The 16,797-nt window shown below is 46.6% G+C and overlaps 2 protein-coding genes across 5 annotated transcripts in view; both read right to left on the bottom strand.

The window, feature by feature from the left end:
* Window positions 1-5,010: 5,010 nt before the first annotated feature.
* DBNDD2 (dysbindin domain containing 2) lies at window positions 5,011-9,657 on the bottom strand. 4 transcript variants are annotated; one of them, XM_037811353.1, is made up of 4 exons: window positions 9,517-9,657; window positions 7,015-7,161; window positions 6,692-6,829; window positions 5,011-5,671 (listed from the first exon to the last, which is right to left on the bottom strand). In XM_037811353.1, the coding sequence occupies exons 2-4, from the start codon at window positions 7,151-7,153 to the stop codon at window positions 5,466-5,468; spliced, it is 483 nt and encodes a 160-aa protein (XP_037667281.1). In that variant the 5' UTR covers window positions 7,154-7,161; window positions 9,517-9,657; the 3' UTR covers window positions 5,011-5,465. The 4 variants fall into 4 exon arrangements, with proteins under 4 accessions (XP_037667281.1, XP_037667280.1, XP_037667279.1 ...); XM_037811352.1 differs by lacking the exon at window positions 9,517-9,657 and adding an exon at window positions 9,336-9,454; XM_037811351.1 differs by lacking the exon at window positions 9,517-9,657 and adding an exon at window positions 8,857-9,048.
* Window positions 7,046-16,797, bottom strand: part of SYS1 (SYS1 golgi trafficking protein) — a 32,528-nt gene continuing 22,776 nt past the window's right edge. The window contains exon 5 of the mRNA XM_037811356.1: window positions 7,046-7,161. Coding sequence (XP_037667284.1) covers window position 7,161 — 1 coding nt within the window. The 3' untranslated portion in view covers window positions 7,046-7,160. The remainder of the gene's footprint in view (window positions 7,162-16,797) is intronic.

Below are 16,797 nucleotides of genomic sequence, written 5' to 3'. Positions count from 1 at the left end.
ACATGACTCCCAGGGATGTAAATCTCCCTGGCAACAAGGGACATGACTCCCAGGGATGAACCTGGACCCAGCATTGTGGGACTGAGAAAGTCTTCTCGACCAAAAGGGAGAAGAGAAATGAAACAAAATATGTTTCAGTGGAGTCGAGAGGTCATTCTGGAGGTTATTTTTCTGTTTGTTTGTTTGTTTATTTCCTTCCCCCATTTTTCTACTCATCCATCCATAAACTAGACAAAGGGGAGTGTCTAGTTTATGGCTTTCCCAAACCCACTGTCACCCCTCATAAGCTACATTTTTATACAATCATCTTCAAGATTCATGGGTTCTGGGTTGTAATTTGATAGTTTCAGGTATCTACCACCAGCTACCCCAATTCATTAGAACCTAAAAAGGGTTGTCTATATTGTGCGTAAGAGTGCCCACCAGAGTGACCTCTTGGCTCCCTTTGGAATCTCTCTGCCACTGAAGCTTATTTCATTTCCTTTCATTTCCGCCTTTTGGTCAAGATGATGTTCTCCATCCCACGATGCTGGATCTACATTCCTCCCCGGGAGTCATATTCCTTGTTGCCAGGGAGATTCACTCCCCTGGGTGTCTGATCCCATGTAGGGGGGATGGCAGCGACTTCACCCACCAAGCTGGCTTAGCTAGAGAGAGGGGGCCACATCTGAGCAACAAAGAGGCACTCGGGAGGAGGCTCTTAGGCACAATTATAGGGAGGCCTAGCCTCTCCTTTGCAGCAACAGTCTTCCCAAGGGCAAGTCCTGTGGTAGAGGGCTCAGTCCATCAAACCACCAGTCCCCTATGTCTGTGAGCACATTAGCAACCATCGAGGTGGGGCAGGCCAATACCCCTGCATTCTCCACCAGCTCCTCAAGGGGGCAGGAGGTTATTCTTATGCGTTATATAAATATCTCTTTTTAGTTTTTAATGTATTGGAATAACTGGAGGGAAATACTTGAAACTGTTAAACTGCAACCCAGTGGCCTTGATTTTTGAAGAAGATTGTATAGCTATGTGGCTTACACAGTGTGACTGTGTGATTGTGAAAAGCTTATGCCTCACACTCCCTTTATCTAGTATATGAAGAGATGAGTAGAAAAATGGGAACAAAAATGAATAATGAAGGGGATGGGATGTTTTGGGTGTTCTTCTTTACTTGTATTTTTATTTGTTTTTTTTTTTTGAGTAATGAAAATGTTCAAAAATTGATTTGGGTGATGAGTGCACAACTAGATGAGGGTACTATGAACTGATTGTACAAAGTAGATGACTGTAGGGTATGTGAATAAATCTCAAAAAAACTGAGTTTAAAAAAAGAAAAAGAAACTGAGGTACAGAAAGTGAGATAACATGCCTAAGATCACAGTGAGTGGTGGACGTAGGATTAGAGTCCACACTATTAACCTCAAAACAAGGAAGGCAGCTGCCATTATGATGATTATGATTATTTTGTACCTCTATGCTTTGTTTCCTTTTGAAATTGTCTGTCCTCATCATTCAAGACCCAGCTCAACAGCCACCTCCAATAAAGACTTACCTTCTCTCTCCAGTGTGTTACAGTCCTTTGTGCACTGCTCCCACAACCCTTATCATAGGGCATATAGCCATATCTGTAGCCATATCTGCTGTTGGAAGAACTCCTGCTCATCTTTAATCTCTCTCTTGCCTAAGCAAGGTGGCTAATGTATAGTAGGTGCTCCATAATGTTTCAATGAGTAAACAAACAAAACATCACAGCAGTTCCATGTTGTTCCCATACTGCCATGCAAGTTCTGTACACTCCTGGGGATTGCTACAGTTGTGAGCCTTCCAGGAACCCTTCCCCCCAGCTATGGTCCCTTCTATTTCCTCCAGAGCATAAGGTTCTACAAGGATGAGTTTGTCTTGTTCCCTCCTCTCCAGAGTCTGTCAGGATGTCCATTCTATGACAGATCTATGCAACAGACAGAAGCCACACTGTGGCTTGGACACTGAAAGCTGGGCTCCTTGCCAAGGAGTTGGCTTCAAACCATCCTATCTCCAAGGGCACTGTGTGGCCTCAAAAGCCAGTCAGCTGGAGATGCTGGCTCTGAAGCCAGCCAAGCTCCTGTGGTTTGGCAGGAGGAGAGGTCATTGTCCCAGCCAGGAAGTGGTCCTGGGGTGTAGGCTGACCCTAGACTTTTCCAGGCTGGGGCTGGGGCTCATGGCTGCTGAACTGAAGGTTCCCCATAGGCCCACAAACAATTCTACATCTTGGGAGGGCTACAGATCCCTCTCCACGGGCAAGTTCCCTGGCCCAAACCCCCGATCTTAGCACTATGTGCCTCGGGTACTAAGAGATTTAGTAACATGTTGACAACAATCAAGCTATCCACCTTCCTATCATTCACCCAGGAGGGAAGGGGGTGGACTCGGGAGCTGAGAAGTCCCACAGAACAGAGCTGCAGGGAGTCATGGGCTACAGTCCCGAAGTCTCAGCCACAGTTAGACAGGAGATAGAGCCTTGCTACTTCAGAGAAGGGAAGTGTATACCAAAGGCAGAAGGAGCCCCCCAAAGCTCCAAAGGTCAACATGAAACTGGGTTGTGGCCCAACTTGGTGGATGATCTCAATGTGGATGCAGACATCCAGGGACAAAAGGTATTCACTGTACAGCTTCCTGGAGACAGGGAAAAGCTGTGGGCTCACCGAGGAACGCTTCTACTTCCCCAGAGTTTCTAACACTAGGAAGAGCATTTAGGAACAGACACTTAGAAAGGCCTCCTGCAAGGGTGAAAGCAGGATGGAACCATGGGAAGACTGTAGCCCTGTCACCCAGCCTTGGTGGCACAAAGAGCTTTGGAATTTAGGCTGAAGTTCACTGATCCCAAGGGTGGTATATGATGTATAAAGGGAGGTGGAGTGATTTATTATTATTTTTTTTTTTGTAATGTGAGAAGTGAGTCAATGTTCCTTAAGCTGCTTCTTTAATTCGACACTCTCTCCCTGGGTAAGCTCATTCACACCTACAGCTTCAGTTACCAGCTATATGTTGATGACTCACCTATCTTCCAGCCTGTTCTTCTCATTTAAATTCCATACCCATGGGTTGACGTGCCTAACAACATGTACTCTTGGATGTCTCAAAGGCACCTCACACTCAACAAGTCCCAAACCAGAGTTTTGACTTTCCCTAACCTGGTTCTCTCCTGTATTCCCATCTGGGTGAAGAGCCCTCCAAACCATCCTGTTGCATATGGCAGAAACAATGGTGGTACCCTTGACCCCTTCCTCTCTCACAGCCACTCATCAAATTTTTTGGAATTTACCTCCTAAGTATCTTTGCTTTCCTTTCACTTTTCTCCACCTCCCCTCCTTCCACCCTAGCCACTTTCTGTTATCGAGACGGCTGCAATCAACAGGTTGCCAGGCAGCCACTGTGGTTCCCTCCAACCAGAACTTCCAGCCATTCTTCTGGTTTACTCATCCTTCAGGTGGCAGCTCAAATGCCACTTTCTCAAAGGAAATGCCCCTGACCTCTCAGAGAAGGCTATTAATTCCTTCTATTAGCACTTGTCATAATTGCAATTTTGCATTTGAGTCCCCACTAGACTGTAAACTTTGTAAGAGCAGGGACATCTTTTTTTTTTTTTTTTTTTTTGCCACAACTGCATCTCCAAGGCCACATTCAGTATCTTGAATGTCAGACACTGACATTTAACATTTATCAAATGAATAATGCCATTTAGTTGTTTATACCCTCCCTTGACCCAGTTAAGCTAATCATCACCACTGTCTTCTGGGCTACCCATTATCTCGTGCATGGATGACTGTGCTATTTGGCTGTCTTCAGTCTGTCCTCCATCAGTATATGCTCTACACTGAGGCCAGACTTCTTTTTGACAAGCAAATTCAACCACTTGTAACCCTTCATTACTCCCAATAAAGTTCACTCCTTAATGTGGCCTCTAACCTGTCAACTGCTAGTTGCCTACCCAATGACTACTGTCCTCTTTTTCCTTAGAAACAGAACCTTGATTCTATTCAAGGCAGCACTGTGCCCTACGAAAGGACTTCAGTAGGATTCCCAATAGCTAGGGTGTTCCTGAGAGGTTTGATAGGTACGATAGAAATCAAGATACATTGGTAATTCTATGACCTAAAAGGGTTGTCTTTCCAGAGGCCAGAATTTCCTTTTTTCTAGACAATGCTGTGTCCTTATATCTACAAAATGCCTGCAAAGGAAATATTTGCTGTGTTACCAAGTTCTGGCCAATGAGATGAAAGTAGATGCTATTGGTTAAAACTTCCAAAAAAAAGCTTCTTGAAGCAGAGACAGAACATTGGCTGTGACCTTTTTGCCCATCCCCAATCTCTTCTCCTGCTTCTGCCAGGTTCAAGGACATGATGGCTGAGCAAAAAGTGCTGAAAAGAAGCCCAGGAGCCCAATTATGACAGAGCTGCCACACAGCCCAGGATTTCGGCTATATGAAAAAATACATTTGTATTTTAAGTCAATGCTATTTCTAGTCCCTCTTCCGAGCAGTCAAATTGAAACCTAATGCAGGCTTCAAAGCATTTCACAACCTGACTTTTATCGATCGTACCTCTTCCTTCGTCCTTACTACTCTCCTCCTCAAAGTCAACAATTCAGCTACACTGAAATGTTTTTCCGTTCTTTAGGGCTGTGTTATCTCCATTTAAAGTCTTTTCACAAGCAGCTCTTCTGCCTAACTCCTCCTCATCCTTCAGAACTCAGCTTAAAAATCAGCCCTTCAATGATCATAACAGGCCAAGTTAAGATGCCTCTCTTCTCTGGTGCCAACGCAGTTCCTCACCATGCCACTGACTGCACCAGGAACTGCGGCACTTAGTTGATTTTCTTCTCCCTAGACAGTAAACTGCCTGAAGGCAGGGATACAACCTGTCTTGTTCAAAACTGTATTCCAAATACCTGGCACACAAGAGCTGTTCAACCAAGATTTCTTGAATAAATGGAGTAAATGTGAGATGGCAATATCTTTGCAATGTAAAAAATGAAGTGGAATGGTTGGTGTATTATTATTTGTTTATTATTTATATCGTGCCCTGTTCCTAAAAGGGTATAAGGAGTCAGGATGGCTGGAGCACCATCTCACCAGGAAGGCTAAGGAGTTTGCCTCCATTTAAAGACAATGCATTAAGAGAGTCTATTAGAAGACTGCCGGATGGTTTGGGGGAGAGAGGAGTGCTAAGAAAAGCAGTGGTATCTTGTCCTATCTCATCTTCCATCTCTTTGCTTGCAAGCCCTACATCAGAAGTAAGCCAAAAACTGGTGGGAGAGTTATAGTAGGAAAAGGTTAGCTCTAAAGCAGGAGAGAGTTAATTCCCAGAGAGGTACAACATCCCACCATCCCTTCCTTCCTCTGGTGCCTACTACAAGTAAAGACTCTGGTGTCTCCTCAAGGAGCCTAGGGTCTAGAATGGCCAGCTCCACCCAGTCAGTCTGTAAGAAGGGGCCCACTGTTAGCTACAGGTCTTGCGCTCTGCCCCTCCATCACCCCCCTCATCCTCCTCATCAGACTGTGCCAAGGGTGTGTCTGCTCCACCGTCACTCGGGTTTGGGCTGTGCAGGTTGATGGAAGAGTCAGAGGATGAGGAGGACGTCCGGGATGTGGTCCTGTCTGACAGGGGCACTGGCAGGCTCAGCTCCTCTGGATAGTTGTCTACGCCTGCCCAGAGAGAAGAGCTAGTCAGGGCCATGGTCAGGGCTTCAGACAGTAACACAGCTCAGAGAACTCTTAAGAGACTGTCTGACCAGCATCCTCATTTTGTAGATGGGGAAACCAAGGCCCAGAGAGGGGTAGGGACCTGTCGAAAGTCACATAGCCAGTCCAGCAAAGAGCCAGGATTAAGACCTCAGTCTCCTGACTCCCAGCTCCTTCCACTTCACTATACCATGTCTGGGGTCTGAAGTCAGGCCAATCAAGCCAAGAGCTACAAGTTCTACCTATATCACTTACTTGCAGCTGAGTAGCTCGGGAAAGTTACTTTCCCGCTCAAGGACTCTGCTGCTCCCCTGTAAAAAAAAAAAAAAAGCATACCTACATTTTGGAGTTTTGGAGATGAAATCTAAGAATTCTTATGAAATGTCTGGCATATAGCACGTCATCAATAAACAGTAATGATTTTAAAATGAGAGAATATCCATAGTATGAGTTAAGCATATGGACTTTGGAATCAACAGACATGGTTTCAATCCCAGCTTTTCCAAGTTCTGGCTGTGACCTGACATCTCTGAGCCTAATTACCTTTTTAATAAAATGGGAATAATTCCACCTACGCTGACTGGACATCATCATTGAAAGGATGGAGATAATACATGTAAAATACTTTAGCACAATGTTAGGAACCCAATAAATACTAATATTACTATGACACCTAGAACTACTTAAACTGTTGAATGTAAAGATTATATTTTTACCTTATGTTAACTACATTAATCTCTACAAATGTAAAATTAACAAAGGCTATAGGCATTGGCCATTCCTAGAATTTGAGACTGGGGATCTGTAACCCAATTCCTCTCATGGTCAAAATCTTTTAAAATCAGAACAGCAGCTGTTTTGTTGGTGGAAACACCCACTTCCAGCCCCTACTTGAGTATTTCCCCAGCCTTGCAGCCTACTTCAGAGCCCTCGACTCCAGCTCTGGCTGACTGGTGCCCAAGCCCCCAAAGTAGAGGGGCCTACCAGACGTCTGGGGGGTGGGAGGAGGATCTTCACAAGGCAAGAACACGTCTGCACCATCCTGATCCCCAAGATCAATAAGTTCCACTTGCTCCAGTGTGTCCACGTTCACTTCCATGGATGAGATGCTACCTATGGGGGCTGTGGATCAAGAAGGGGGTAAGTTAGGAGAACCCAGACCGGAGCTGATAGGACAATGAGAGATACCCATCAGATCCTCAGATGGCAGTTTAGAGGGAGGGGGCCCCCAAGTTGCAGGATCCACAAGACTTCCCCCTTACTCATTCCAGTCCCAGTCCTTCCCTTCCCCGGGACTTGGGACTTACGTCTCTGTGACTCAAGATGCAGGTGGGACAGGGGGAAGACAAACTCTGTCTCTGGCTGTAAAATGTCCTCAAAGAATTTCTGTCGCTCCCGAAGGCGGAGCTGCTGGCGCTCCAGGGCTGCCCGAGGATTTGGGTCCATGTCAGCTTCTGGAGGTGGAGGAGGGAGACACGTAGGCTGTGAAGCTGAGAGAATGCAGTAGGGGCCTGGGCTTGGGGAGCCCCACTACAGCCAGCATCCAAGCAGTGGGCCCCTATTCCAGCCTGGACACCTCCTTTCCCCTCCCCAAAACCAAGCCCATTTGGCAAACTCCAAAATACAGGGCTGGCTGTATCTCCACAAAGGGGAGGCCAGTTCCAGGCACAGCGAGAGAGGCTTTTCTGTATGCAGGGAGCACAGCCAATGGCTGAGTCTCAACATTACGCCCTTCTGAGAAGAGCTGGCCCAGCCCAAAGTGGGGAGGGAATTGCTCCACCTAATGGTCCCAGCCTTCCCTTGGAAAGTCAGGGAAGAGGGTAGGATGGAGATCTCCAGGGGAAGGCTGCTGTTCCCCTGGCATTGCAACCCTGGTTCCTGCCCGTCCTTCAAAAAACAAAGACTAAAGCCACCCCTTCCCCTTCACTCTCTCTATATACACACATCCTATTGCCAGCATCCCCCTGCGAACTCTTGCTCTGAAGCCACAAAAGCTGACTTCCAGACTTGGCTCTACCCCTAGGGAAATCATCTTTCTAGCCACGGTCTCCAACTAGAAAAAGGCATAATTATCCTACTGGCTTCAAACACAAGGCAATGCTTGTGAAGGTGCTGCATAAACTGTAAAGCTCTGATACATGTGCTACTTAGGGGACCACTAACTCTTCTTTGAACTCCTACACCTGTATTTGTTCCTCCTCTCTGATACATCTCACTGGGTCTCATCTCCCCACTAGTCTGGAAGGGTAGGTTCTGAGTCCAATTCAGAGCAGGCCCCCTGACCCCAGTGCTGAGAGCCTTCCAGAACACGAGAGCTCTGGATCAGCCCAGGTCCTGTGCCTTCACTCCCATCCACTCAGGCTCATTGCTGGAGTTCTGTTCTGAGCCCATCGCCGAAGGCAGCGGGAGATTCTCGCTTGAGGACCAGATCATCCTCCTCAGCTGACTGCCTTCCCTCCCCACCTGGGCTCCGCGTATCGCCACCCTAGCCAGCTCCAAGGGCGCTGGGGCTGGCCGAGAGGGACCCAAACCCGGGCAGGCCAAGCAGGGCTAAGGAAGCGTGGGGAGACCTTGTGCCTGCAGCCGGGAGGGCCGCGGAGGAGGGAGGCGCTGACGCTGATTCCTGGGAAAGGCTTTTAGAGCTGCCGCCCAGGTCACGACGCTAAAAATACCCGGGGCCCCTGAGGCCGCCTGCTCTTGCAACTGGGCAGGGGAGAGGGGGTAGGTGGGAGAAGAGGCTGACGGGGTCCAGGGACCCAGGGACGCCCCCTCTCTTTTCCCTCCCACCAGCCTCACAGGACTCACGAGATTGAAGGGGCTGCCCCCTGGGGAGCCGCGGAGCCAAGTGCTGGAGGAGGGAGTTGTTTACGCGGCTGAAGGCGCTGGGGAGGGGGTGATGGGATTTGTGGGTAGGGGGACTGTCGCAGGCCCGATTAGGAGTCAGTGAAACGGAGAACTCCCTCTCGATTTCAGCCCCACCCAAACTGGAGTAAGCAAGAGCGAAAGAATTCCCTAAAAAGGGACAAGCCGCGTCCGTGGGGGAAGGGAGGAGAGGCGGGGGAGTCCCCCAGCCCCGCCGCTCCCCTCGGTCCGCGTCGCCCCCACCCTCCGGCCACTCCCGCGGCACCTGTGCCCGCCGCCGCCCCTACCTGCAGCGCCCGGCGCCCCCGCTGACTCGGTCTCCCGGCTCCCGCGAGGCGGCGGCGGGGACGTGGGAGTGAGCCGCGCCAGCCGGGGTGGGGCCGCGCCGCCGGGTCTCCCCCAGGACGGACGGGCCCTGGGAGCCGGGAACGAGGAAGAGGCGGGAGGCGGAAGTGGGGGAGGGGCGGCGGCGGGCACACTCGCTCGCCTCTCGCCCGGCGGCCGGAGGGAGCCCTTGCCGGCGCGGCCGCTCGCACTTCCAGAGCCGGCAAAAAGTTACCCGGACGCATCCTGCCGCCCTCGGATGGGCCGGACTCCTCCGCACACCGCCCTGACTGCGGACGCCGTGCGCTCGTCTCCGCGCGCCCCGGTACACTTGCTGCGCCACCGCCCGCGCAGACCGGCGGCGCGGACAGGCGCGGGTTCTCTGCCTACGCACACTTGCCGCTCTCCGACTCCTGGGCAGCCCGGCGCAAGCAATACGCACCCGCACCCTGACTCCCGGGCACCCTCGGCCACACTTGCCACGCTTACGCGCGCACATGTCCAGGAGCAGCAGTCTGGGGAAAGGAGGGTGGGGATCCGTGGGCGAGGGGTGGGGCGCTGGCCCGGAGCCGCCCATCGGGGCAGGTGCACTGCGGCGGGGTCTCTCTGACTCTGGGACTCACCCGGCAGCCCCTGGTTCCTCGCCGCCCCGGCACTGGACAGAGCCGCCGCCCAGGTTTCCAGCGTCCTGGGCGGGGTGGGCGCCAGCACGGGGCGGGTCAGGCCTGGAGGGTGGGCCGCTGCGCCGCACCCCCAGACGCCGGCAAAAAGCCAACTCCTCCACGGTAATAAAGGGGGCGCTGTAGGTCCCGGACGGCTGGCTGGGATGGAAGGGCGAGGCGGCAACTGCCGGCCGAGAGGGGAATCGTTTGCCCCCTTCTCAGGGCCTCTTGGCTCAGACCTGGCCAGAGTGTTTAATAGCAGCTCCTGGGCTGAGACTCGGTACTCATTCTCTTCCTCTTCTCTTCTACCGGTACGCTGTGCTCCTAGGTCTCGAATTCGCGGGAGGTGGGGATGGGGTGGTCCATTCCAGATACCTCCGCCTGAGGTCACTCAGTCAGTTACTCAACAGACACCCGCAAGTAAGCCAAGACCTTGGAGTCATCTTTGGCACCTCTCTCTTCCCTCGCGAATCACATTTAAATACCCCTCCACTTGCTGTTGATTCTCTTTTCTGAATGTCTTCCCAATCCACCCTTCCTCTTCGTTTCCACCGCCCTCTCTCTCTCTCTTGGCCTCCCCAGTAGCCTTCTATCTGTTTTTCCTGAAATCACTCTGGCCCTGACCACACAGCAGCCAGTCACCATTACAAAACGCAAGTCTGATGTTTCAGCTCCTGCTTAAGTCTCTCTGTGGCTGGAATAAAATCCAGGCGGGGCTTTAGTCTTTGGATGAATCCTCTATTTGTGAGGATTTTTACATGTTTGCTACCATCTAATGTTTCCGTTGTAGACTACAGGAAACCCATTTCCCAATGCCTCAAAGAAAGAAAGGAAAAATTGTTGGTGGGTGTTCTTGCTGCCACTCATCCCAGGTGTGAAAGAGAGAAACAGGTTTAGAAGAGAAGCATGACAAGGTGAGGGGTGAGCCTCACTTTTTGTCCACTGCCTGGACATATAAATTGAGCCATTGAAAGAGACCTTGAGAAATAAATGTGGGCAAAATCACATGAATAAAATAGAGATTATTGAACCCCCACTTCCCCCAACCCCCCCCCCCCAAAAAAAATCCAGGCGGAGATATCTGAGTTGAGTCTTGGAGAAACGAATTCAGCAAGCAGGAAGAGGGGTAGGAGCCTGTGGATGGAGGTGTGAAAACTCACCACACGCTCTCGGGTTCCCTGTCAGGGGACCAACACTCTACACATACCAAAAGCACCGCCTCTTCTATCATATTACCTGGATCTCAAAACAACCCTGTGAGATAAATACAGCAAGCAGCTTTCCCACTCTTTTAGAAGCTTGAAATCTAGTTTGTGCGCACAGGCATTATGGTGAGACCCCCTTGGGCTGTACGACTAGCTGCCTCACACCAGCTGTGGAAACATTTCTCTGATCTTTAATTTCTTTGTCTATTAAAGAGGAATAATCAATCCTATCTCTTATGAGATAATTCATATAAAATGCTTAGCAGAGGACTCAGGTGCTTTGGAGATGCTCAATAAACATTGGTTGTTTTTATTGCTCTCTTCCACTAATTTCTGAAATTAAAGGAAGTGCGTCTTAATTATTAACATTTCTACAGAGCTTATTATGTGCCGGTCACTAGTATAAGTGATTTACATAATATTAATTCTTTTAATCCTTTTAGCAATCCTGTGAGGTAAGTACTATTATTATTTCCATTTTATAGATGCAGAAACTGAGATACAGAGAAGTGAAGGAACAAGGTCATATGGCTAGTAGTGGTGAGCCAGAATTTGAACCCAGGTAGTCTGCCTCCAGAGGCTACTCCCAGCCTGTTCCCCTTTTGTCCTGTTGCAGTTTTCATCTTCTAAGACATGTTCTAGTCACTTTGATTCTTATTCCTCACTAATGGATGAAGTAGATACCTGGTCCCATTTCCTAGCATAGAGGACTGAGGCCAGGTCAGGTGTGCAGTAGATGGCTTAAGCAGCCTACGAAACTAAAACACATAAATAAAAGTAAAATGTGTAACAATAGCAAAAAGGATGGGAGGGAGAAAATGGAAATAAACTGTTAAAGGGACCTTATACTATACAAGAAGTGGTACACGATTATTTGAAGATAGACTGTGATTAATTAAAAATATATATTGTAAATGCAAGGGCAATTACAATAAAAAAGAGGTATAAATTACAAGTCCATGGTGGGGATAAAATGGAGTGATAAAAATATTTGGAGGCATCTCCTGGGCCTTTTATATTCAACAAGTTTTGCTGAGTGTAACAAGATTGACCTCTTTCACCTGGACCCTTGCTCTGGATCATTCATACAAGCTGGTAATTTTGAGAGATGAAGTAATGTCTTTCTCCAGACAACGGCAGGCTTGCTTACTGTTTGCTACAAAAAGTGCAGAGCCTGGGTTCCTCATGTACAATGCAACCCCACTGGGTGTAGAGCATGCCTGTGAGCTCACCGCATCTTAGGGTCAGGGGACCCACACAGCTATGCTGAGGCTCACGCTGTTTGTTGTGCCATGAATACTAGACTGTCTTGCTCTGATGCAGTAAGTCTCATGTCTACTTTTGTCTTCTATGGAGTAGTAGCATGTTACTCCTTGCCCCAATGGAATATGAAATTGGGTTTTCTCTGATAAAACATAATCGATTAATTCAAATAAAGGAATAAAGGAACAAAGCACAGGTGGAAAAATAGAAAATAATTAGCAAGATGGAAAATTTTAATCTCACCAGATCAATAAAAAAGCTATTGGCAGATTGGGAAACAAAAAGTGGGACGCAATAATATGCTGTCTATAAGAAACCCACTTCAAATACAAAGATGTAGACAGGCTAAAAGTAAAGATATGGAATAAGATACCATACAAACAGTAACCAAAGAAAGTTAGAGTGGCAATATTAATACTTCTAAGTCTATCAAAAGTAGACTTTAGAACAAGGAGTATTACCAGGGATGAAGACAGGGACAATACTTAATGGTAAAAGGTTCAGTTCACCAAGAAGACATAACAGTCATAAATGTGGACACACCTAATAACAGAGCTGCAAAATATAAGGAAGTAAAAACCAATAGATTCTACTAGGTATGTATTCAGAAGAACTGAAAGCAGGGACACAAATAAACATCTGCACATCGGTGTTCATAGTGGCATTATTCACATTTGCCAAAAGATGGAAACAACCCAAGTGTCCATCAACTGACGAATGGATAAACAAAATGTGGTATATACATACGATGGAATGATATTCAGTAACAAGAAGGAATAAGGTCCTGAAGCATGTGACAACCTTGAAGATATTATGTTGAGTGAACTAAGACTCAAATGGACAAACATTGTACAATCTCACTAATATGAGCTAATTATAATAAACAAACTCATAGAGTTAAAATCTAGAATATAGGTTACCAGGAGATGGAATAAGGGTAGAGAATGGGGAGCCAATGCTTAATGTGTACAGAATTTTTAACTAGGTTAAATTTAAATGAGTGGAAATGGATAGAGGCGATGGTAGCACATTATTGTGAGTATAACTAACGGTGCTGAATTGTGTGTGAGTGTGGTTGATAGGGGAAGATTAGAGTCATATATGTCACCAAAAGAAAAGCCAGAAGTTTAAACATGGGACTGTATAACACAGTAAATCTTGTGGTAGATGATGACTGTGATTAACAATCCAAATATAAAAAAATTTCATCCATGAACTAGAACAAATGTATAAAACTATTACAAGGAGTTGATAATAGAGTGGTATATGGGAAAAAATGCACCTATTGCAAACTATGGACTATAGTTAACAGTAATATCTTAATATTCTTTCATCAACAGTAACAAATGCACCATACCAATGCTAGGATCAATGATGGGGGAGGGGGAGTAAGGGGTATGGGATGCTTTGCTTTTTATTAATGAAAATGTCCTAAAATTGATTGTGGTGCTGAATGCACAACTCTGTGATGATACTGTGAACCATTGATGATATACTTTGGATGGATTATATGGTATGTGAATATATCTCAATAAAACTGCTAAAAAAAACCCAATAGACCCAAAAGAATAGAAAAATCTATATTATACTTGGGGAATTCAACACACCTCCTTCAGTAATCAGTAAAACCAGTAGACAGAAAGAAAGTGAGGATACAGCAAACTTAACACTGTCAACTAACCTGTCCTAATTGACATTTTTGTAACACTACCCAACAACAGCAGTATACAGGTTCTTCTCAATGGTACATGAAACATTCATCAAAATGCATCATCTTCTTGACCATAAAACAAACATCAACAAATTTGAAAGAATTAGAATTGCACAAAATATGTTTTATGACCATAACAGAATTAAACTAGAAATCAATTACAGGAAGATGCCTGGAAAACACCTCAATACTTGAAAATTAAACACAACACTTCAAACTAAGCCATGGGTCAAAAAAGAAAGTCCAAAGGGAAATTTTTAAAAAAGTATTCTGAATTAAATAAAACTGAAATGTAGCAGCCAGCCACCAAGATGGCTCCCAAGGTTCCCTGCCTTCTGTTACTCAGACCCTTATGTAGTCTTCTCCCACACTGCATCAGGGTTAGTCTACAGGATCAACAGGATGTGGCAGAAATAAGGGTATGACATTTCCAATATTGGGTTTAAAAGGAGAGCAGCTTCTGTTTTGGGCGTGTGCTCCCTCTCTTGCCTGACTCACTCGCTCTGGGGGCAGCAAGTTACCATGTGCACAGCCCCATACAGGGACCCACAGGGCAAAGAGCCGAAGCTTCCAGCCAACAGCCAGTGAGGAACCGAGGCCTGCCAGCAGCCGCCAGAGAGTGCAGAAATGGACACGTCAGCCCTGGCAGAGCCCTGACATGAAGGCAGCCCTGGCCACCAGCTTGCCTGCAACCTCGTGAGAGACTGAGCTAAGCCACCCTTGGATTCCCGTCCCTCAAAAACTTTCAGATAATAAATGTTTCCTGTTTTAAGCTCCTAAATTTGGGGTAATTTGTTATGCAGCAATGGATAACATATAGAGATTTTGGTGCTGGGGTAGAGTGCAACTGGGACAGCACTCTAAAACGTGGGAGTGGCTTTAGACTGGACAGCGGGCTTTGAGAAGAGTGTATGAAAGCCTACAGTGCCTTGAGGAGCTGTTAATAGAAGACTTATGGCCATGAATAAGGCTGTGGGCAGGTGAAGACATGCAGGAAAGTAAGGTAAATGTTATCAGAAACTGGAGCATTGGGGATCCCTGTTATGTTGTGGCATGAAACTTAGCAACCTTGTTGCTTACAGTAAAATGGAAAGTAGAAAATGTGCCTAATGACTTGACACATTGCATGTATATTTCCAAGAGAAGTGTTAAAGATGCCACCTGCTTTCTTCTTGCTGCTTATAGTGAAATGCATGAGGAGAGGGAAGCAAAAGCAGTGGTTGTCAAAGGAGAGTGATACTGCCTCCCAGGGGACGTTTGACAATGTCTGAAGGCATTTTTGGTTGTCAAAACTGGGGAGGTTGCTACTGGCATCTGGTGAGCACAGGCCAGGGATGTTGCTGAACATCCCACAATGTACAGGACAGACCTCTAGCCCCCAGCCCCCAACAAAAAATTATCCAAAATGTCAACAGTGCTGAGGTTGAGAAATCCCGAACTAACGAAAGGACTGTTGTTTAAACATGAAGAAGTTAGTTCTCTACAGAAATACTCAGCCTATCCAAATGACAAATGATGCTAAAAGTAAGAACTGGCTTCTGTGAAAAGCTCAAATCCAGGGCACTGCCAGTAAAATGGTTTAAAAATGGATCTGAGAGTGACTGTAAAATGTTTTGTTAACATCTAAGAAAGAGTTAAGGCAGTGCCTCAGAGCTTAGTCAGATAAAGGACCTCTAAGGAAATTATGGTGCACCTCACAGAGCCTCTGAATTAAACAAAAGGGAGTCTAGAAAGCTTAAAGGTGTATCCCTTAACCATCTCAGCAAAAAGCAAAGGTAGAGAAGGGATTATCTCAAAGAAATTGGTGGGCACAGGCTTTTGTAATAGAGTTTTTTTTTTTAAGTTAACTTTATTTATTTATTCATGAGCAGTTGTAAATTCACTAACCCAGAAATTTTAAAAGGATTATATAATCAGAAACATCACTAGCCTAGAGGGATAAGAGAGAGTACAAACTGAAAAAAAAAGGATTACTGGTTCTGGACAAGATGCATTCTTCTTTATTCTTCATAAGATGCTGAAAGGTAGAGAGAAGGTGGCCTCTTAGGGACTCTGGTACTCAAGGAATGATACAGCAGTGAGACCCCTGGGTTTACTTCTTGCTAGAGTGCAACCTGAAAATGCTAAAGAGGTATAGACAAAACACCTCCATGCAAAGCCTACTTTCTCTTGCCAAAGGACTGGGAAAAGGAGATTGTTAGCAAGACAGAAACCTTTTGGACATTAAATGCTCCACTGCAGCAAAATGCCAGAGAAAAAACTACCCCCAGCCTCCATCAGCAAAGGCAAAGGGGAGAGCCTAAATTTCAAGTGTGCTTGGCAGTAACGAGGCATGGTGTCAGAGGAAGCCAAGTGGGGACCCTGGGGTTTCATCACCACCCAGCAGTAACAAAGTGCCCCTCTCCACGACCTCCATGGTGTCAGTGGAGGCCATGTGGAAAGCCTGGGCTTCCACCCCCATCCAGCAGTAACGAGGCACCCCTCTCTTCCCTGCAATGGAAAGGAGACCAAGTGGGGGGCCTAGATTTTCACCCCTGCTCAGTAGTGATGAGGCAGCCCTTCCTTTCCCCTACATGGTGGTGTCAGTGGAGAACACATGGTGAGCCTGGACTCTAACTCCCACCTGACAGTAAAGAGTTGGTGCTTGCCCCTCCCCCACCATGTCACTGGCCCAATTTCAGCAGAGGCCTACTAAAATAGAAGATTGAAATGGGATCCAGATTCTTATAATATCACAAATTTCCAATTACAATTGAAAAATAACTCTCCATACCAAGAACCAGGAAAACTTCTACTTGAACAAGAAAAGACAATCAACAGATGCCAACACTGAGATCACAGTGATGTTGGAATTACCTGACAAGGATTTTAAACAGGCATTATAAAAATGTGTCAACAAGTAACTACAAACCTTTGTGAAATAAATGGAAAAAAAACAGAAAATTCAGTGAAGAGATGGAAGATATAAAGTAGAAGCAAATGAAAATCTTAGAGCTGAAAATTAAAGTAACCAAAAATTAAAAAAAAAAAAAAACCCTCACTGGATAGGCTCAATAGAATAGA

The sequence above is a fragment of the Choloepus didactylus genome, chromosome 19 (assembly GCF_015220235.1).
Source record: "Choloepus didactylus isolate mChoDid1 chromosome 19, mChoDid1.pri, whole genome shotgun sequence".
Classification (NCBI taxonomy): Eukaryota; Metazoa; Chordata; class Mammalia; order Pilosa; family Megalonychidae; genus Choloepus; species Choloepus didactylus.
This window is presented reverse-complemented; position numbering and strand designations above follow the sequence as displayed.

Bases quoted from the DNA above. Each gene is read 5' to 3' on its own strand.
- DBNDD2 (XM_037811353.1), bottom strand. From the start codon at position 7,153: ATGGACCCAAATCCTCGGGCAGCCCTGGAGCGCCAGCAGCTCCGCCTT. The intron at 6,830-7,014 runs GTAAGTCCCAAG...CTTGATCCACAG, and splicing joins GCATCTTGAGTCACAGAGAC to CCCCCATAGGTAGCATCTCA. The intron at 5,672-6,691 runs GTAGGCCCCTCT...CTCTCTGGGCAG, and splicing joins TCCCACCCCCCAGACGTCTG to GCGTAGACAACTATCCAGAG.